Source organism: Eublepharis macularius, chromosome 1 (genome assembly GCF_028583425.1).
Source record: "Eublepharis macularius isolate TG4126 chromosome 1, MPM_Emac_v1.0, whole genome shotgun sequence".
Taxonomy (NCBI): Eukaryota; Metazoa; Chordata; class Lepidosauria; order Squamata; family Eublepharidae; genus Eublepharis; species Eublepharis macularius.
In genome coordinates, this window is record NC_072790.1 from 35043234 (window position 1) to 35065564 (window position 22331).

The 22331-nt window shown below is 40.0% G+C and overlaps 1 protein-coding gene across 1 annotated transcript in view; it reads left to right on the forward strand.

The window, feature by feature from the left end:
- Nucleotides 1–22331, forward strand: part of RANBP17 (RAN binding protein 17) — a 249739-nt gene that overhangs the window by 49462 nt on the left and 177946 nt on the right. Inside the window, exon 14 of the mRNA XM_054994554.1 lies at nt 1139–1274. Coding sequence (XP_054850529.1) covers nt 1139–1274 — 136 coding nt within the window. The remainder of the gene's footprint in view (nt 1–1138; nt 1275–22331) is intronic.

A 22331-nucleotide genomic window follows, 5' to 3' on the forward strand; every position in this document is an offset into this window, starting at 1 on the left:
ATACAGGCACTGACAAACCACCTCTGTTAGTCTCTTGCCATGAAAACCCCTCCAGGCATCGCCATAAGTCAACTCTGGCTTGAGGGCAGTCTCCACCATCACTAATCTGATTGTATAATTGCTTCATTAATGCCACATTTTTTTGCCAGCAGAAACCCATACAGAGAAAGGTCAATACCAGTGCCTTGAATTGGACCTGGAAGCAAATTGGGAGCCAGTGTAGACAGAACAAGACTGGAGTAATACAATCCCTATCATTCACTTCAGTCAGTGTTCTAGCCGCAGCATCCTGTAACAGCTGTAGCTTCTAGACAGTCTTCAGGGAAGCCTCACATATAGTGCATTGCTGTAATCTAATCTGGATGTTACCAGGACATGCACCACAGTGGCAAGATCTTCCCTGTCCAGGAAGGGCCGAAGCTGGTGAAAGGCATCCCTGGAAACAGCTACTACCTGTTTAAACATCAGGAGCAGCACAAATTAATAACTTTGGGAGGGGCCACGGCTCAGTAGTAGAGCCTCTGTTTTGTGTGCAGAATGTCTCAGATTGGTATCTCTAGTTAAAAGGATCGAGTAGGAGATGATATGAAAGACCCCTGCCTGAGACTCTGGAGAGCATCTGCCAGTCTGAGTAGACAATACTGACCTTGTTGGACCAATGGTCAGTATAAGAAATCTTCACGTGATCATTGTTAATTTGGACGCCTTAAGCTGGAGGTCTCTGTTGTTACGGGTTCTTCTCCCTCTGGTGGGTGTGCAGCTGTCAGTAGTAACCTGGCCTGCACTGTGGTGAGGGCAGCACTGGACAACCATCCAGGAAAGCAAGATGTCAACATTCATAGGTCACATGAAACCAAAGTGAAGACTAACTATGTGCGTAATTAACTATCTTCAAACTATGGTATTGGCTCCGGTTTCATATACCCTAAGTAACTGTAGCTATTGGATTGGCCCACAGCCACACTATCTATAGTGAAGGGGTTTGGGGTTTTTTGGTGATGTCTGAACCAAGTCAGTAATTCCTTCCAGAGAATGTGAAGAAAGATAGATAGCTCTGTTAGTGGCTTCTGCAGCTCTGAATTTCTGGTATAGGCTTCCTTTTGAATATTAAAGAGAGTAAATAATTCTCTTATTTCAGTGTCTTTCAGCTAATTTCTTTGATGGATGCTCAGTTACCCCAGTCTAGTAATGAGAAAGTAGAACTTGCGATACTCTGGTTTTTGGATCAGTTCCGTAAAACATATGTGGGGGACCAGCTCCAGCGCACTTCAAAGGTAAGTGCATTTCCAAAACTGCTTGCTCAGCTTTCGTTCAGAACTTCCTTTGCATTTTTGAATGGGGTTAGGGTAAATTGAAAATGCTGATCCTGAGACCTGTGTGGGAACGGAGCTGCGCAGGCAGAAGCTCTTTGGGCAAGAAGCCTCATGACCACATTGAATCTGCCACTTGTAGGGCGGATTGTTGTTTTGGTGTGATTATCCAGTAGATAACTATGTGAGAGGGGTGGCATTCATCTGTTTTTTGGCACTTTGTAGGTTTGCAGTCAAGTTCCTTTCAGCGCACCATATGCAAGGACTTCATATTTTCAACCGTTGTATTCATTAAACAGTTTGAGATCACGTTGCATTGAGTCTTCTATTTCAAACATTTAACAGGGTTCTGCTATATTGTATTATATTTCACAGCTTGGTATGCAAGATTTATTCTTTTAATAGTTCTGTCCTTTTGACAGTTACTCATTTATGCAGTTTCTACTGTATTTCTCACATTATGCTTGGCTTTCCCCCCTGCATTTTAAGTAGAGAAGAGAGAGAAGTAAGAGGCATTCTTGAAGAAAAAGTAGTTAATTCACTCTAACTTTAGGGGACAGTCATAATATAGAAGTTATAAAGAGCTCATCAGTTAGTTGAGATACGTTGATCTTGAGAAAGATTGAGAGAATTTTGTTTCAGCCGCAAGCAAATCTTTAGCAAGATGGTGGTGATAAAAGGTTTTGTTTTTAACTTCCTTGGTACAGTAATTGTGCTTTTTGTTAAGTAAAACAATCTCTAGATTTTTTTTCTCCCCTTCAGGTATACACCATCTTTTTAGGATTACTTAATATCGTCTTATTTTTACCAGCAAGAAATGGCAACATTTTGTACACCTCTGATCTTTCTCTCCTCCTCTCCCATGCAATCAGCGACTTTGATTGTTGTAATTACCTTTTTGTTGTTGAACTGTTACAGTGATGTGATAAAATGTAACTGTTGTCCTCCTGGGTAACTTGATGGTGTTAACTAATAAGTCTTAGTTGATGACAGCTAAGCTATAATCAGCATTCTAGCTGTGAATAGCTTCTAATCCTTTTGAACCCCTTTTGTCTGTAGCAATTTGGGAAGGGTTTTTTTGTGGGGGGAACTCCTGTTGGAAATAATTTAATAGAGGATAGAGTGGAAGAACAGTTTGGGAACCCATTCAGTAACTAGGTTGTAAGAAATAACCTTGTCATATGTCAGCCCAGAAGTCTTTCTAACCCTGTACTGTTCATGTGCTAGAGTCAGATCCCTTACCTCACTTTTCCAAGACAACACATGTGGTTAAAAGGCTCCGTTTCTCCAGATAAACTTTCTTTTGTGATTGTTAATTTACACGTCTGAGATTTGGTAACTATTTTTTTCAATGATATGTTTTTAAGGCTGCTAATAGAACTAAAAACGCATTTGTGATCTCTGGATCTAAGTGTTGGACTGCATTGTTTGCTTTTACTTTACTGGGGAAATGGGTGACAGAATTAATTTAATGCTGAGATGCTAAAAGGCATTCCTTGGATCAATCCATTCATCAGGTATCTTCTCTAGGTATTTAGCAGTGCAATAATTGAGAATTAGCAGGCTTTTCTTAATCTATAAATCTATATTGAAGCAAATTATTTAGGCCTTTGAAAAGCCACTCAGGTTAAAATCATTGAATTGCAGCTCTTCTGGTAAACTCGGTATAGTTTCCCCCTCTTTGCTCTGACTGCTTTTTGTCCCTTTAGAGGCAGTCTTGTCATTTTAACCTTAGAACTTTCATTCATTAATGAGAAATAACTTCCTTCCCATGTCTAAACCACGTGGCAGTGAAGAATTTTCGGAGATTTCTATCCCTGCCTCTTTGAAGGGGTATTTGGTAAAAGATTGATTGGATTTCTTCCTCCTTTACATGAGTTCAATTTATTACAAATAAAGACAGGATTGAGACCACTTATTCAGGAAGACATTTGTGGAGCACAAATGTCTTACTGTATGCTCCACAGATGTCTTCTTGAATAAGTGGCCTCAATCATGTGTGTATACATAATCCTGTGTATACACAGACAGACGCACACATACGAATTTGCTGATCTCCCCCCCCCCCCCAACTTTCCTCCTCCAAGCTTCAGTGGTAATTGGATGCTTTTGAAATTGAGTGCTTGTTTTTCCTAGCAGATTTGAGAAGTCTGCTGTAGAAGCAATTTGCATGGGTGGAAGAAAGAGGAAGGGGAAGGTTAGGCAAGTATTTCACATACACCTTTTAAATTAGTTGATACAGCAGCATGATTTTAAATATGTGAAGTGCCTTCTTCCAATGAGCTGGTAAGTAGTCTTTTAAAATGTGTTGTTTTAAAACAACACATTTTGGGGTTGCGGAGATTGAAACTCAAGAATGGAATTTTGTATAAGTTTATGGAATGCAGAGAAGAGATTGTGGGCATGGGAAACACTGGCTAAGCCAATTCTCCGAGGCAGGAAACGTAGATATTTAGTGGTGAGGAAAGGCACTCTGCCCAAGCTCAGAGGTATTTCCCATATTCCTGAACTCCGTCGTGGTGATGAGAACAGGCTCCTGAGTTAGGAGGAAGGAGTGGGAGGGAAGCTGACAAGGAGAGCTTGCTTATAACAGAAAAGGGGGGAGAATTATGGGGGGAAACACACCTGTTTTTTGTGTTGTTAGATTTTTTACAAAAAAAATTGTGTGGGAGTAGATTACTAGGTGGAAGGGAACAGATGTATTTTTTCTTTGCCATTTAGGTGGGATTAGTGCTTAGAAATGTTGGGGCTTTAATACATGGGAGACAAGCTATCAGTCTGTAAATCTGCTTCTTAATTCTGTGTTGGGGTCAGCTGCTGTTGTTCAGTGACAAGGGAAAATACTCTGCATATGTTTAGAAACAGCTGTTACTTCTGTTTAAGAATTCCATTCCATGGCTGTACGGCCTAAAGTTGGGCTAGTCACATCTTGCTGTGGCTCAGTTTTTCAGCTGTACAACAGGGTCACTGCCCTCTGAATGGTATACATTTGCAATATGATGCATGCATTTGCAACACTGTACTTGCTGTCTGATGTCATTGGCTAGCACATACCTGTGGATTTTCTGTTTGTATCATATTGGTGCAGTCTGGATTGCTCTGTCCCTGCCATTGTCCAGTGGGTCATGCCACTCAGTTGCCTCACCTAGAACAGGGATGTTCCCGTTTTCGTCTGTGAAATGTTGGCGGGTATATGCTAGGCCTCACTATAATCCTAAGATACTGAGAAGGATGTCTGTGTGCCCTAAGCCATACCCAGTATTCCGTACGCATCTGACAAAGTGAGCTCTGACTCACGAAAGCTTATGCTGGAATAAACTTGTCTAGTCTTAAAGGTACCACTTGATTTCTACTTGGTTACAATAGGCAACTGTGGTTAATTTTTGGAAACCAGTATTCCCCTGTGCATGTAGTAGAGGAAGGTGGGTAATGCTATCTTTCAAAGACTCTTGTCGGCTATTTCCGATCTTCTTATTGAGGATCTCCTGATTTAAGAAAAGCTCAAAATAAAACCAGAATTCTCCAAGTCAGTGTGTAAAAACCCCTTGCATTGTGTCAGCTACTGTTGAATCCTTCATATAGTCCAAATCAATATGGATTTCTTTATGAGCTGAATGGGGGGAAATCATTTTATGGTTAAAGTGTGACAGATGAGAGAAGATGACATGAAGTGGGTCTGAGTGAGAAGTGTGTGTATATACGTGAGCATAGAAAATAGGACAAAATTAAATTTAGATTCTTTTCTATTTATTCCTTAAACCTTCATATTAATTTTTGTTCTTCAGTTATAAATAATGTCCATCTTGATTTTCCAGCTTGGGTGTCTGCTTGTGTCTCTGACAAAATAAAGATAATAATAATTTTTCTGGGAAGACCCAGTTCTCTCTTTGCGTCTTTCCCTGCTGTAGCAGCAGATGGCATTATATCCCTGCAGTAAATCCTCTGCTATGTATTGCCTGCATAGATGTACTCATATTGATTGGAAGGATTCATGTTTGGAAACCGAAATACAGAGAGGATGTAAAAATGGATCTAGTTAACATGACAACCGTTTAGCTGGCTATTGAAGGTAGTTTAAATTAACCAAAAGGTCTGTTTATAAACTTGATAGCCTTCAGCCACAAGGCACTGTTGGGAATCCTTTTTATAAGTGAATGCCAACAGCTTTTCATACTGTGCTTGTTCTTGACAATTGGCAATGATTAGGGAAGGTTTAGTATCTGGTTTTAGCTAAAGAAACTGTTCCGCCATCACAATTGCGGTAGTGCAGCAAATACTTTGTTAGCATACTGCAAATTTGGATGATTTGGAAAATCTTAACCAGGGTCCTACTCTGCAGTTAGAAATACTATAGCGAGCAAGCCTAAGCCGGTCTACTCAGAATCCTGCTTGGGCTTATTCAGTGGGGCTTACTCCCCCCGAAGTGCTGTTCGGATTTGCACTATATATGGATTGCTCCTTGTTTTGCAAAAGGCTAAATTACAAACATTTGGTTCATCCTTGCAGTGTCTTTTGATGGAAGGTTTCTTCTTCACAATGACACTGTTCAGACACTTAGGTGGAAAAGTGTGCTACTTGTTTTCTGTATTCTGTAAGTGCGCTTGCTTCTGCATGTAGATCTTTAACTGGTTAACCTTTAGTTACTCTGTGTCTTCTGCCAAGGAAATGATACATTTAAAAAAAAATAACGTGGTTATTTCATTCTATTCAGGAAATATAAGCAGTAGGGAACTATCAAGCCCAAGTGGGAAATGTCTCCCTCTGTTCTATGTATTGCACATTTTGTATTGTTGTGGTTTTTAATGATATTTATGAGATTGCATTTCAGCATAATGTGTTCCCCAAGTAGCTCTTGGTGATGGGGAAAGGGAAGAAATCAAAAGATTGCAATGACTGTGGGATCCCTACCCCCTAAAGAGCACCAGGTCTATCCTTTCATTTAACTGCTTTATGCAGGCAATAAATGACCTTGCAGGGCTGGTGGAGGAAGTTTTTTTTAAAGATGGCGGGAGAATACTTAAATTTGTCCTTTTGTACTTAGTGGATTTTGGAGGCATTGGTGACATACAGAACAAGCAGTTGTAGTACTTCCCAGATTACTTTGGCGTATCCTTATAGCTCCCTGCTACTGTGCTAAGGAAGGAAGTTTTTTCCTCTGGCATTGCAGAACTGCTTCACAGGACAAGAGGTAATTAACCTGCCTGTAAAGCCAGGAAGTTCCCATGTTTTGTGGTAGACCATTATTTAATTGCCCTAACCTGGATAGTCCAGGCTAGCCAGATCTCAGAAGCTAAGAGGGTCGGCCCTGGTTAGTATTTGGATGAGAGACAAGCAAGGAAAACCAGGGTTACTCTACAGAGGCAGGCAAAAGCAAATCACCTCTGTTAGTGTCTTACCTTAAAAAATCCAACAGGGGGTTGTCGTAAGTTGTCTGTGACTTGACAGCACTTTACACACACACACACACACACACACAATTTAATTAGCAAAGAGTCCAGTAGCACCTTTAAGATGTATCTGACGAAGAGAGTTGTGGCTCTTGAAAGCTGATGCTACAATAAAGTTGGTTAGTCTTAAAGGTGCTACTGGACTCTTTGCTATTTTGCTACTGCAAACTAACTTGGCTAACTCCTCTGGATCTATGACAATTTAATTAAGTAAGGTGAAGAGATCATAATTATCCTCTGGCTGAGATTCATTGTTGTCTGTCCACAAAACATTTTTCTACAATGACTGAACCATGCAAGGTACTGGGAGTCCAAATTTTTTTTTGGTGTGTTGGGCTCCAGTGCTGATGCCACACCTGCTAAAGAGTTCTGTGCTCTGCTTTGACAGCCTGATGAAATTCTAGCTTTTCTAGCCACCATTCTCTGATGTAGCTGTTGTGATTTTACTTCTGCTGCTCAAGTATGTTGTTACAAAAATGGTAGGAGCCAAAATGCTGTCTTGTAAGCTCTGAAGTCAGGCCAATTCATCCACTAGTGCCCCTCCCTGCTGCCACCCCAATCAGTGTGTGCTATCTTGATTACAGAAGAGCAGGTGTAAAACTTCTGGTGGTATTGCTAGCACCAGTGGTTTTCACCCTATCTTGGTCTTCCTGAAAAGGGAAAGAACAGTCAACTTCCCATGATGCTTTACTACTGAATATGCCTGGAAACCTCATACCAGATGGAGGTCATTTGATTAGAATGAGAAGGAGAATATTGCCCCAGATAAGAAGACTAGAGTAAGTATGGTGTTGTGATCAGATTAGAGATGGGGTGACTTGAGATCCAGGCTCTATTTCATAAATCTTGCTGGGTGACCTTACACTAGGTTGTTTCTCAGCCTAATTTACCTCACAGAATGGTTATGACAATAAAATGTGTGTGCTCGTGCTGGGAGGTAACAAGAGAAGAGGCTTTGGTTTCCATGCCCTGATTGTAGGCCCCCCGGGGGCATTTGTTTGACCACAGTGTGGAAAAGGATGTTGAACTATTGTCCATTGGGCTGATCAGGCATGGCTGCTCTTGTATATGTGTGCACTTGTGAGTGAGAGTATGAGAGCCCTAAGCTCTTTGAGGGAAGAATGGGCAAAAAGTTTGATAGCTAGGAGCTTTGTCAATCTACCATTAATTAGCTAACAATTTCTTCAATTAAGATGCTAAAGCAAAGAATAATACATAGAGCATTTAAGCTCTAACCAGTTTTAAACCTGTGTATCCAGTTAGAATCTTGAATTTGCTCTCTGTTTAAGAACTGAACTAGTTTGAAGAGCTGGAATTGCTGCAAGGCCTTAATGATATTTTTTTTAAACTTTAAGAGCCAATCCTAAAATTTAGGAGCCAGACTTATTTTTCAGCATTTAGGGCATCCTAATTTAATGACCATATTTTCTAATTATTATTACGAAAAACGAATCCTAATTTGTTCAGTTTCCTGTAATTTATTACAGCTATGACAAATGTGTTGTAATGTGCAAATAAATATAAAGGTAATACTATTACCACAACAGCAACAACAACAACAACAAAACAAACCCCAGCCTAATTTCTCCCCAGTTTCTTAAAGTTTCATTATTATTATTGTTGTTGTTGTTATTGTTATTGAAAAATTAATTCCAGGGTTTTCATCCATAACGTCATTGGTTTATACTCTGAGATCCTGCATTTGGATTCTTTGGAGATGCTGCATGTTGGTCTAAATATAAATTAATGAGAGTGGATAATTGGTTGGAGGTAGGGGTAAAGTTGTCCATAAGGAAGTATCAGATGGGATAGAAGGGTATTTCCCACCCTGATTTAAATGTGTTTTCATTGCACAAACAATACTGAATAAGGATTGGGGGAACCAAAATAAAACTGAGATTGAATTATTGTTAGAAGTGTCACTGCAGGAAGGATGAATTAGAGGAATTCATAATGCATTGTTTACTGTGCAGAATAAAGGGGAAACATTTAAGACAAGTTACAGTAAAATTACTGAAAATACTATGCGTCACAATGAAACTTCTATCTACCATGGTGACCTTGTGCCTGGGATTTATTAAGTGCAAGAATGATTGGTGCAGGAATGAAGGTTTATTAATCTCACCTGACTGCAGGTGACAACAGGCAACAATAGTTAAGGAACACACTTTGTGACTGAATTTGACTTTTGCATGTAGTGGTTATGAATACAAACAGTGAAATCCTAAGCAGAGGACTAAACCCATTTATTTCAGTGGGCTTAAACTGGAGTAACTCTGCTTAGGGTTTCAGTGTAAGTCTTCATGTAAACTGCCTTGAGTGCTAAATATTGTGGAGAGACGGTATATAAGTTAAATAAATAAATAAAATTTGGGTTTTCACATTGCAAGCAATATCGATGGGTATCTTTGCAAATCACATTAGTTTCTGAATCTGTTTGATGAAATGGGCTGTCACTCATGAAAGCTAACGTTGAACTAAATATTGTTAGTCTTTAAGTTGCCACTGGATTTTTGTTTAATTATTTAAAATGTAGGCTTGCTCATTATTGTGAATCCCCTTATTGTGTTCATTCATTACATTACATTATCTAGGGCTGTGCACGGGTGGGTAGATTCGGTATTACTGATTCGGAATACCCCCAAATCCGAAGCGGCTTGGTTCGGAAATCGCTTCAGTATGCTCCATGAAGATTTGGAGCATACTGAAGTGAGGGGGGGAACTCCCCACCGCCACCACCCACCCTCCCTGGGGCCAACCCCTTCACTCCCCCCGGGGAGACCCCCCCACCCCCACCCAACCCTGGGAAGATCCCTCCAACCCACTTACTTGGGTTGTCAGCTGGGCGGCGGCGGTGGCAGCACAAGGCTGCGTGGCCTGGAGCCAGCCGGCTCCTCTGCCGCCGCGCCACCACCCGAGCCTGCGGGGTGGTGGGGAAGGCCGGAGCTGCTTCCTCCGGCCCTTCCTGCCCCTCAAATGGCCGTGATGTGCCGGTGCTGCGGCGGCCATTAGAGGGGCAGGAAGGGCTTTCTTTGCCTCCTCCTGCTCTTCCTGCCCCTCAAATGGCCACCACAGCGCTGGCACGCCGCAGCCATTTGAGGGGCAGGAAGGGCCGGAGGAGGCAGCTCCGGCCTTCCCCACCACCCTGCAGGCTCGGGCGGCAGCACGACGGCGGCAGAAGAGCTGGCCTGGAGCCACCTCAAGGTAGGTGGCAGGGGAGGTGGGGGTGTTAATGTTTAAAGGGCCCTGCCACTGCTTGCAAGCAGCGGCGGGGGCCTTTAAACAAGCCCCGAAGCTTTCTGAATGCTTCTGAAAGATTTGCTTCGGTATTCTGAAGCGGGGCCAGCTGGCCCTGCTTCGGGGAATACCGAAGCATTCCGAATCGGGTTGCTTCAGGTAACTTTACCCAAAGCAAAACCCAAAGTGCACAGCCCTAACATTATCTTTCTGAGACTCTGTTTTATTGAAATTTCCTTGAAATTGACTGTACTAAGACTGTGTAATCTGCCTGGAGTTTCAGTGAGAAAGGCGGACTATAAATATCGTAAATAAATAAATACAATTTTATCCTACTGATTTTGTTTTTGCAAGGACAAAGAAATGATTTTACTCTGACACATTTTTTTGCAGTGCATTTCGCACAAATTGAATAAAATACAATAAAATATAACATTGGTCTCTTTTGGGCTTCAGAATCAGGGCTTCATGATAATGTACGTTTTCTTCTCTGAACTGCACAAAAATATACTTAATTTCATTACCAGGAAGTAAAGGATTGTCATTCTGACAGGTGGTGGAAATTAGCAGGCGTTTTTTGAAACTATGTGAGAGAGACCAAGAATTGGATCTCATTTTAATTCATCTCTTCCCAACTAGTAAATGAGGTTAATGCCATACATATTCAGCTGATATGGTTGAAGAAATTGATATAAAGTAGATCAGCATAGCTAGAGGGCTGCTTTAATTTATAGGTAAAGAGGCAGTGATAAATGAAAGTAATGTTAGCAATGGTCACTAAACTCCTTAGCCATCAGGGCTTAAATAGCGTTAGTTGCTCATTAAAGGTATTGTCAGGGTGCAGCAAACAGAAATGTGAAAAGGAATAGCCAACTAACCCTTAATTATCAAAATACAGAAAATACTAATTATATCTTAATTAGTTTTTCTCTTAATGTACTGAAATTGTTACTTTTTGTGTAGCACAAATGGATAGTTATATCAACAATAAATAGGTTGTTTTAATAACTTTCTTTTACCTCCTGGGAAAACTGAATTCCAATTTTTAATATGCAATAATGTTTCTCTCTAGCCTGTAGGAGATGAAAATTATTAAGTAGCTTTATTTTTTCCCGAAGATTTTTACAGCAGCTTTGGGAAGAATTATTTCACCATGCATCAATTATTTTTAATTGAACTGAATATTTTTCAGATTGCATTAAATGCCTCTCATTTAACTTTAACATTTAGAGTTAAAGGAAGAGGTTTGAGAAGAAATGGGTGTAATTGTGCCCCAGAATGGTTTTTTTGGAAGGGATGGTAAGATGGCTGACATGAGTAAAACATATTTAAAGTAGGAGTTGTACAACTGTTGTCTAAACTAGATAAAATGTAGCAAGTTATATCTTAATAGTCAAAGATACATTATAATCTACATTTTAATAAAGTGTGTATTGGGGACCTAGATACTTCCATGTATTGTCTATCCTCCTTCAGGGTTAAGAGAGTGAATGATAGGAATTAAAAATCTCCTTCTCTCCTACATGCACTAGTAGATACATCTTATATCCTGCAAGGACAGATATGTTTCTGGCTGTCATTGGAGATGTCCCTTCCTTTAATCAAAGGTTGCTTCCAGTCTGTGTATAGAGTTATTATGCCATAGAATTCTGTTGCATACTTGGCTTGGCTTGCCCTTTAATGGACTGCTGGATCTTCTGATCAAGTAAAAGATCACATACCAAGTTTGAGTGAGATACATACAAATGATCCATTTCTTATGTTTGTAGTAATTGGGGTGCTTTGCCAGCTTTCACTGTGTTGTGGGAAGTACTGTGACCATTTTGAAATTGTCATGAGTGAGGAAAAGGCATTTGTCTATATTCAAAGACTGGTTGTATTGTAATGTGACTTGTTGATACATCTCTGAATGTTGACTGGGAATTGCTACCAAATAGCATCCTTATGTCAGACATTATATTGGCAAATGGTAAGCCAGTTTTAAAATACGTACTTGAACATGTTTCTTTTTACAATCATAAAAATGTATAATGTCACACGATTTGCCAAGAAATAGAGGTGGAAAATGACTTGGAGGGCAGGTGGAAAGTTTTGGGGATACTTTATTGCTGCTCTGATTCTAGTCAGAAAAGTAGATGAAGATTTGGAAAAGAATAAATGTCATTAATGATAACAATCATAGGAATGGAGAACTATTTTGTGAAAGAAAGAGTAACCAAACATTCAGCTTAACAAGGAATTCAAGAAGGGGGTATATAATAGTATTTATGTACATGGTTCCAATTCACAAATCTGTGAGGGGGATTAATTAAAAAATAGCCATCTATGTTGGTCTAGAATGAGGTGGACTAATTAAAAATAGTCATCTATGACGGTCTAGAATAGTTGTAGGAGAAATGAAATTAATGAATCACTTAAGAGGAAGTGTATGAAGGGGCAAACATGAACAAGGGATGTCATGCATTACCCAGTCAACATACATTTCCTTCAATGGGCACATGTGAACATCAGCATCTGGTTAATGTGTACATCAGTGTACACTGCGCAGCAAATGTATTTTCTTCATATGGGGTTATGAATATAGCGAAGCAATATTAACCCCAACAGATATATGTCATCACATATTGTGTGGATATTAACAAGGAAACATTGACAATGTAAGGATAGGGTCACTTAGATGAAACACTCAAAGAATTAGCATGAGAGCTGCTGAATTAAAATGTATGACATCTAGCAGAATTTCTAAATGTTTAAATAAAAGATTATAGATGGCACTTTTCGTTGTCTAGCATTGATATTTGACAACAGGGGAACTGCGGAGACTTGCGGGAAGAAGAAATTGTATTTTCCTTTCCTCCCTTCTCCGTTTGCTCTGGATTTTCAGCTCTTCTCCTCTCCCAACTTTTTTTCCTGGTAATGGCTGCCATGACTTTTCACATACCATCTTGAATTCCTAGAGCAACCCAAAATGTCACCCACGTGTCAGAGTTCAGCTATTTCTATGGTCACTCCTTTGGATACCAGTTAGATATGGGATTCAGTTCAAGGTACTGGTGTAGATGCTCTACCACTGAGCAATACCCCCTTTCCAAATTGGCTGCATTGTTTTCTAATTTTGTTATTCTAGTCTTGTTGCATTGTTCATTGTATGTCTTATTCGGTATGATTGCATTGTTTTTATATTTTGTAATCCCCCTTGAGTCTCAGCGAGAAAGGTGGGCGATAAATGAAGTAAATAAATAAAGTGAACGCTCTTTAACCAGAAGATAAAAATGATATAGGGCTGCAAAACTAAAGTAACAAAACGGCTGTTGCTTATTGAGGGGCTACTGTTAATACTGAAACTATAAACACACTCGACAGGAGTAGCATGCCTGACCTGTGATGATAACCTTGCTTTAACGTCTTCTTAACCTGTTAACGTCATTCTCCTTCTAATTCAGGCCTTTAATTTATTCATAGTTCCTGCTACCTATATGAACACTTGGTTTAATTTTTAATTGTGCAATTGTAAGGAAAATCCTGGTTTCAGCAACACTTTCTGTTGGCTAGACTTTTTAATAAAATGTACTATATCTATCTTTAAAATGCTTAGCTAAGTTCAGTTCTTGCTTAGCTTTATTTTGTAGCAGCTAATAAAGGCATATTATCTTGTTCAGGCATTGTAATTATTGAAATGTGTGTGTCCATTAACTGCAACATTAGGCTGTGGATATAATTACTGTCTAGAGCCAATATCTTTGCAGAGCTGCATCCACAATGCTATGAAGCCATAAGCAACATTTGTAAAATAATATTTAAATGATTCAGAATTATATCTTGCAGATTGAAGTGGAACACTGCTTGCATTCAAATGATTGCCTTGATAAGTCGGTCATTAGTAACTCTGTTATCAAGTTATCCGTATATTAAAATGTTTTATTTAAGAAGGAAGTTGCTATTGCCCCAAATAAAATAACTGTCAGTAGATAGGAACTGTGCCGCTTACAACCAAGTGTGGATAAATCACTAAGGTAGCTTTAGAGGTAGTTAACAACAGCCTTGCTGCAGTAAGAATTTTATAGGAGCACAGGCTCAATCTTTTCAAATTTAGAACGTCTTATTTTTTAAAAAGCGTAAGTTGGAACCCATGGTCATTTGTGGTGTGTTGATGAGTGCAGAGGAAGAAGGGAACTATTTTGTCACTTCCTTCGCCTCCACAAGCATGGCTCTCTGGAAGCAGTCTCCATGAAGTGGTATTTTCTAGACATCTTGATCATTTTTTTCTGAATCATATTTGAAAGCATGCTTCACTCAGCACTCGTCTTCCTGGCCAAAGTGGGGTAGCCCCCTTTACTATTAAGACCTGTTTGGAAATTCTACCTGATTCAGAATACAGCTCCCAGGCTGTTGATTGGTATAGGGAGATAGGACCATGTTGTGCCACTGTTTTAAAAAAAAATCTTGCTGATTTCCCATTTGTTTGGGGGCACAATTCAGAGAGCTAATTTTGAGTTATAAGCCCCTAAATCATTTCGGGTCCAGGGTATCTGGAAACATCCTCTTCAGTGCTCATCTGTGGGCACCACTACCTTCTGAAAAGGGGTGCATGGCTAACACAGATAGGGCCACCTTTATAGCACTTGATCTGTGGAATATCCTCCTTGTGCCTGATTACCAGCGACAACTCTGGTTAAACTTTTAATGACATGTTTACTCAGGTCTTTGGTAGAATTTAATGAGATTTTTCAACTGTTTTCTTGGATAACTCTGGTGTTCTGGACCCTTTTCGGGCTGGTTTCAGGCCAGGCCGTAGGATGTAGATTGCTTTGGTGGCATCAGTTGATGACCTTTGTTTGAATATAGGCAAAAGCTATATTTTTTGTTGCTCCTATTAGATCTATCTGCTGCCTTTGCTGCACTAAACCATGCTATCCTGTTAAGGCTGTTAGGCACCTGGAAGCAGAAGTAGGTATCAAATCTTGGGCTGGTTTAAATCATTCCTCATTGAACAGACTTGTGGGGGTTGCTGTTGGAGTCTAGCTATCTTCAGTATGCGAATTATCTTGTGGGGTTCCACAGGGCGCAGTCTTATCTCCCATGTTATTGAACCTCCATGTAAAGTTTATAGGAGAAATCATTTGTAGCTATGGAAATGGAAGTCATCAGTGTATGAATGACACCCAGATATCTATCCAAATCTCCTGGTGATGCAGTAGAGGTCTTAAGTTGCTGCTTGACAGCAGTGGTCAAGTAGCTAAAAGCAAACATTTAAACTGAACCCAGAAAAGACAGAAGTGATGTTGACTGAAAAGGCAGAGATCTTGAGGAACATTGTGCTCCCCACTTTCAATGGGGTTCAGTTGCCCTTGATTCAGTTATGAGCCTAGGGGGTATACTGGAGCCTGCTTTGCTGCTAGAGAAGCCAGTTAATACAGCTGCAAAAAAGGCCTTCTTCCAGCTCAGCCTGACCTGAGAGATGGCCCCCTACCTTGACACAGCTGACCTGGCCGCCAGGATCCATCCCACAGTAACATTGACTACTGTAATGCATTCTGCATAGGTCTTCCCTCAAAGACAACTCGGAGACTCCAGTTGGTGCAAAATGACAAGCTAAATTATTATCAGGAGGTAGGCAGAACATGCATATTACTCCCATTCTGCAGTCACTACATTGGCTGTCCATCAGTTTCCAGGCTCAATTCAAAGTTCTGGCTATCACATACAAAGCACTTCATGACCTTGTTGCCTGATATCTACAGGTCCCTCATATCTATACCTCTCTTCCTGTGCTCCACCATGGCAGTTTTGCTCATCTGAGCAAAGCCTTCTGGAGGTACCACCCTGCACATGGGCAAAATCAACAGCTGCCTGTACAGGCACATTCTCTGTGGTTGCCTCCATCTTATGCAGTGTCCTGTCTGAAGGTCAGGAAACCTCCCACTCTCCTGGCTTTCCACAAAATACACAAAATTGAATTATTCAGGAGGGCTTTTAAAAATAGGTAATAGGGTTGTGCTGTAAGAAAATGACTCAGAAGTTTTGGAAAAGGTATAGAGACTGTAGTCTCTGCTACTGTGTATTTTCTGTCGCTGTAAATGTATGCCTACTGGGTAGTTTTCATGTTTAATATGTCATGTCAAATTGATTGTGCTCTGTTTCAGCATTGTTTGCAGCTCCGCAGTCTATACCCTATTGTATTCTTTGTTGAATGACCCAGCCACTGCTTGTGTGTTGACTTCCACTATATGATTTGCCTTGAGTCTCGGTGAGAAAGGTGGACTGTAAATAACACCAAAAAATAAAAATGAGGCGTGCTTTATTCTCTCCACAATAGCGTGGCCCCTGCGCATTGTTTGGGTATTGCTGCTGTTGTGACTTCCAGAGGGAATTGACAGTCACTTTATTGACCCCGCATGAGCAGTGCTGCTGCCCCTTCCAGAGTTGCTTCCATGCGGATTCCTTCTAGAGAGTCCTAGTGTAAGCAAGCAGCAGCGATATGGTGCTCAGGGGAGCAAATCCATGGCTCAGCAGGTATTGTGATGATTTTCTGTACCTGTGTTTAGTAGAAAGTGTGGGCATTAAGATAGAATAAATTAGTAGGAACTCTACTCTTCCAGACTAGCATATCAGACCTCCCCAGTATTTTAGACTGCCCCATGCCAATAATAATAATAAAGTGTACCTCCAGTCATGGAATGTTTATGGCTCGATATGCATACAATTCACACTGATCTTCATCCACACAGTGATCCACCTATAGTAAAACTCAGTTGTGTGGATGAGTTGGAAAATATGAACTAACCCCATAGGCTTCAGTGAAGGAAAAGGCCCCTGTGAAGTCAATGGTTGTATAACCATGCACAGGAGTGAGACGTGTTCATTTACTGGCCATGTCAAAAGGTTTCAAAAGAGCTGATCTTCAGTTTAAAATGTGGCTTCCCTTGGTTGGGTGTTGCAGCTTTCTGCTACTGAAGCTATGAGAGTCCCCACAGGGTGTTTTCTCTCATGCATGTTTATTGAAACACCCTTTGCAAACACTCAGACTAATACCCAGGTATACTTGTCAGAACAGAATGGAGAATGCTGGTAGTCTATTCATTTTTCTACTGCTAGAAGAGATTACTTGGATTACTGATTGAAAGTAGTAATCAGTAAGGCATCTATTAAACATTCATGAGCAATATCTGCAGATTTTAGCAAATTCCTTTCATTTTTTTAAAAAAAAATCGTTATTGCTTTTTTACTAAGTAATTTTCTCTGCTGGCGGCAGTATGTGTGGATGTATGGATGAGTCTGTTGAGAAAAAAGTGGTAGTCATTATTTTCAGATATTGAAATCAACTGGTAAGATGAAATTGGATATAACACATGACAAAATAATGGCCACTTTCACATATGGCTGTTATGTCTCATTTAGTTTTTTTGTCACCCAAGCTCAAGATTGTATGACAAACTTCTGCAATCCAATTTCATATCACAATTACCTCTTTTGCTACATCACAGTCTTATTTTGTACCCTCTGTTTTATGATTATCTACCATTTTCATTAAACATAGTTGGTTGAATTCACTTTTCTGGACATCTGTATTGAATTAAAGGCATTCAAAATCTTTCAGGAAAACAAAGACTGACCAGAACACTAGTGTTCTAACTAGCACCATAGTGGACATCAAGAAACAAAATTAGACTGGCTCAGGTTGTGGGTTATAGCCAAGAACTCTCTTCAGCTGATGGTGCTATAAGGAGCCTCTTCCATTGGTGGGGAGGGTCTCCTGAGCAGTATCGTTGGCTAAGATCCCTGTGTCTTGGAATGCCCCAGGAAATAGTGTTTTAGGTCTGGATTGCAAGGTTTCTTGCACTTACCAGAACAGAATGGAGAATGCTGGTAGTCTATTCATTTTTCACTTAAGTTGTCTTGAAAGGAGCAGGTTGTTCGGACCACTGTTCTCTCTTCCTTGGGGAATATTTTGGACCTCTTTTTGGAGAAGTCCTTCCTGATCATAGATCTTGAGCTCTGACAAGCTTTCTAATGACATGGACATTTATACAATACAACTATGATATGGGGGGAGTAGAGTGCAAAAGTGAATGGCAAGGAAGGTATGTTCAAAGCCTTTCTAGAGCCTCCATTAGTAGTAATAGTCTACATGGTTGTGACATTCCATGGAAATAGTAGCATTGTGCAGATGTTCTGTTCCACGAACCTAGAGCCTACCAGCCATGTCTATTGGAAGCGCAATATGTGCAGTCACTGTCTTGTGAATTGGCCACTAGAAAATCAAGGTTCAGGTTTATATGAATGGAAACAGTAGCTGCATGGAAATGCACAAGTAGCATAGTTCACACAAGATGGTGACTGCCTGTGACAGGTGCATCACAGGGAATTGTGTATTCCCAATACATGCAGCCGGGGGCTTCTGGTTCATAGGAACAGAATGGAACCCCTGCAGAGGGTTGAAACGGGGGCCTGTTTTTTTAAAAAAAGGTGAGGTCGAACTGCTAGAGGAGTTACTTGTGGCCAGGTGGACATAGTCTTGCCATAAGATTTTTGGTCTCAGCCCTAGAACCTCATAGTTAATTAAATGGTTCCAAAGGATGTACTGTAAGATGCAATGAAGCAAATATGTTCAAGCTTGTGCTTGCTATCTTGTCCAAAGTAATGCATAATGACAGGTTTCAACTAAAACTACTTTTCAGGGTTCCATTTCTGCTTTTACCAAATTATGCAAAAATCTTTTTTTTAAAAAAATTGTGCAATATTTTTGGATAGAAGGATGTGAAGTATGTAATATTTGCCATGACCTGGACGGCTCACTCTAGCATCAGCTCTGGGAAGCTAAGAAGGGTTGGCCTTAGCTTGTACTTGGATAGGAGACCACCAAGGAAGTTCTAGAGCTGCTACTCAGAGGCAGGCAATGGCAAACCAACTCTGTTCATCTCTTGCCTTGAAAACCCTATGGGATTGCCATGTTGGCTGTAACTTGACAGTACTTCACACATGCATACAATATTTACAGAACATAAGCAATTACCTTGTATGACAAAGATTTTTGATTTATGTAACAATAGCTTCCCCATGTCACTGTTCATTTCAAGCGCCAATGAGGTGTGTCTAATGTGTGTCTGCATTACTCCAAAATTGTACTTGCATGAAAGGTCTGTTTCCTGCATGCTGCAGAGATGTGTGTAGGTGGGAGAGTCAAGAAACAAAGAATGTGTGGTTGGAACACCGGGAAACTCACTGGGTTGTATCCACAGAACAATGAGTAGAAAGAATATAGCCGTTAATAGTGTTCTGCAAATATCTCATATACATTCGCAGAAGAATATGCACAGAGTTATAATACGTAGGTGCTATGGTTGCTTCGATATTTCCATTGCTCCAAGCTCTTGCAGGTATAGAAGAACTTCTTTGGATTCTGTTTCATTTTTACACCTTGTACTATTGTTAGAAAACACGACTTCTGTGAAAGGAAGAACCTTCTGCCTGTGGAAGGGGGCATCATCAGATCAAATACATTGTGACCTTTCCTCCTTGCCCTGTCTTTATTGTGTATTCCACTTCGTTGAAGAGCTGAATTTTCCCTTTTATTATACTTTGCACAGTTGTACCCATTCACTAGAACAAAACTAGTAAATCACAATGCTTGAGAGACCATACTATAAAACACTGTGCTATACAAACTTGTGCTGTATTACAATATAGTTTGTATCCCCCACTTTAAAATACATACAGGGTTATTTGAATTCCAAACAGAGAATTGTGTCATAAGTGTACATACTAAATTTCATTTTCCTGTCTCATTGCTTAAATGAAGTATCACCTTACTACATTTATGATATTTTGCCTGCCTGCCTTTGAGCTGGGATTTCTAGGATTTGAATTTGGATTCCAGTATGAAAGATAGAATCATGCACTGAAGGTACATACCAGTTTTCTCTCCTCTGCCTTAGTATTCAAGGCAGCTACTACATTACAATATGTTTTTTGTTTTGTTTTTCTGTCTTTGAAAATGGATATGGGGATTGAGCTGGGATTCAGACTTGAAAAATAATTGTGCTCCAACCATGTACACCAAATTTCATTCTAATATTTCAGTGTTTGAGAGAGATCATGTTGTAATAATACAAATACATGCAAAATGATAAACAGCCACATTTAAACTATGCTCTTTTGCTTGGCCAAAACCTTGACAAAAAGTTTTAAAGGTAAAGGTGTCACAGCTTGTGCTTCTAATGTGGGAAAGGAAGCAGCCTCCTAAAAATGAGCTTTCACCAGTTCAAAACAGTAATTCATTATGTCTGTAACAAACCTAGCAACACTACTTTGAGCATATATTGGAAATCCAAACTGGAAAATGCTCTTAATGTGTCATAGTTTGAGAGCTTTTGTATAACAATTACAACTGGGACACATGAAAGCCAAAAGATGGAGTTCTTCCTCTTTTTGTTTTAAAACTAGAAACAATTACGATAACTATATGTAGCATTTACATAGGCCTACAGAACATTAGAAGTGCACAATTTATGTTATCTTGTTGAAATTCTTTTAACTTTGTAAGGTGGGTCAGAATTGTTTTCCTCATATTGCATATTGATGATGACTGTTACTTGTTGAAGATCATCTAAAAAGTTCAAGGCAGAGTTTTAAACCAAAGACTTCCTGATTTGTTGCTCAGTCGTAGTCAGGTTTTTTGTGTTTTGTTTTGTTTGTTAAAACATTTTACTCTGCCTGTTTCTTAAGATTTAAGATGGATTCCACAGCAATGCTAGGCTGTAAGAAAAAAAATCTGATTCAACAATTGCAAAATACCCCTAGCGGCCTCTATTATTCACAGCCGTCTACACCCTCTGCCCAAACTTTCATTAGACAAGCAATCCTAATAGTAGTATTTTGCTTTCCCTAAGGCTAAGTGATTGGGCATTTTCCACGTATGTTCTCAGTATCCCATACAATATATACAAGACAGCTCAGTATTATCATCCTCATGTTAGAGATTGGGGAGGAGGGGTTGAAAGAAATGACTAAGGCCATAGTTGTAATGCTGGCTCCCACTTAATCGCACTTACAAGAATCGAAGGCAGCTACAGGAACATGCACTCCTTCCATCAGCTGACTTCTCTCTTAGTAGTCAACACACTGGGAGTTCCAGGTGTTTAAAAGCTCCCAGCACTTAAGAAAAATTAACAGGCACATGGTGCCCCAGTTTGGCTTGGAACAATGGCGTGAGGTGAGGGTTCTCTGTTGCCATTTTCCTGATCTGAGATGGCCATAAACAGCCATTCCTTTTGATGGGAACGTGTTTGTTTGTTTGTTTTGATTTCTATTCTGCCCTCCCTGCACTGGCAGGCTCAGGGCGGATTACATTCCATAAAAGCATTTCAATAAAACTTACATATTAACAATTTAAAACAACAGTAATACAATATAAATATTTAAAAAATACAAAAGAGCAGCACAGAAACATACAGTATCCCAGTGGGCCAAATAGCTCCCTTGGACTTTTTAGGTTGGGAAAATTGGTGTGTTGGGGGGTGCTTAGTTGCCAGTGCCACTACCCTCTTACCATGGTCCTGATATAAATTAGGCCCGCTTAGGCCTGATGAGTAACTTTTAACGATTTGGGAATTCCATTCACAAAACTTGTAGTATCTTGTCTCATCTGGCCCTAACGATCCCCCTGAACCTGTATCTGAACCCAGTTGTTAAAGGTTGATTTTAGATCCTGCTGCAATGGAAACTGTAGTTAGTGTTATTTATGGCTATAGACAGTGTTGATATTTTTCTTAGGATGGGAGAGCATCTAGGATTTTCCTAAGTATGGATAATACAGTTCTTGATCAGTGATAATTAGCGGCAGTGTTGGATTCCCTCCTATTTCTGAAGTTCCCAAGTATTCTAAGTTTTATTTTACTTCATATAGAACCCGTTTTTCTCCCAGGTGGGGCCCCAAAGCTGCAGACATCATTCTCCTCTCCTCCAATTTATCATCATATTAACCCTGTGAGGTAGGTTAGGCTGTGTATGCATGTGGCTGGCCCAAGGTCACCAAGCAAGCTGCCATGGGAGAGTGGGTGTTTGATCCTGAGTTCCCCAGATCCTAATCTGACACTCTAATCACTACTCTATTATAGATGTATTAACTATCCTTGTAACCAAATACATTTTTTCTGATGATTCCAGTTTTTCTAGTCTAACCTAAGATCTGTGCCTGGACTCTCAAAATTCCTTTTCATCCATCAACTTGTTTATCTAGTTTGCAGATTCTATCAGCTGTCCAAGGCAGTAGTGTACAGGCAAGACTTACTGTCTTTCAGCATATCAGAAGCAGCCTGCTGGTGGAAGTGGAATTGTA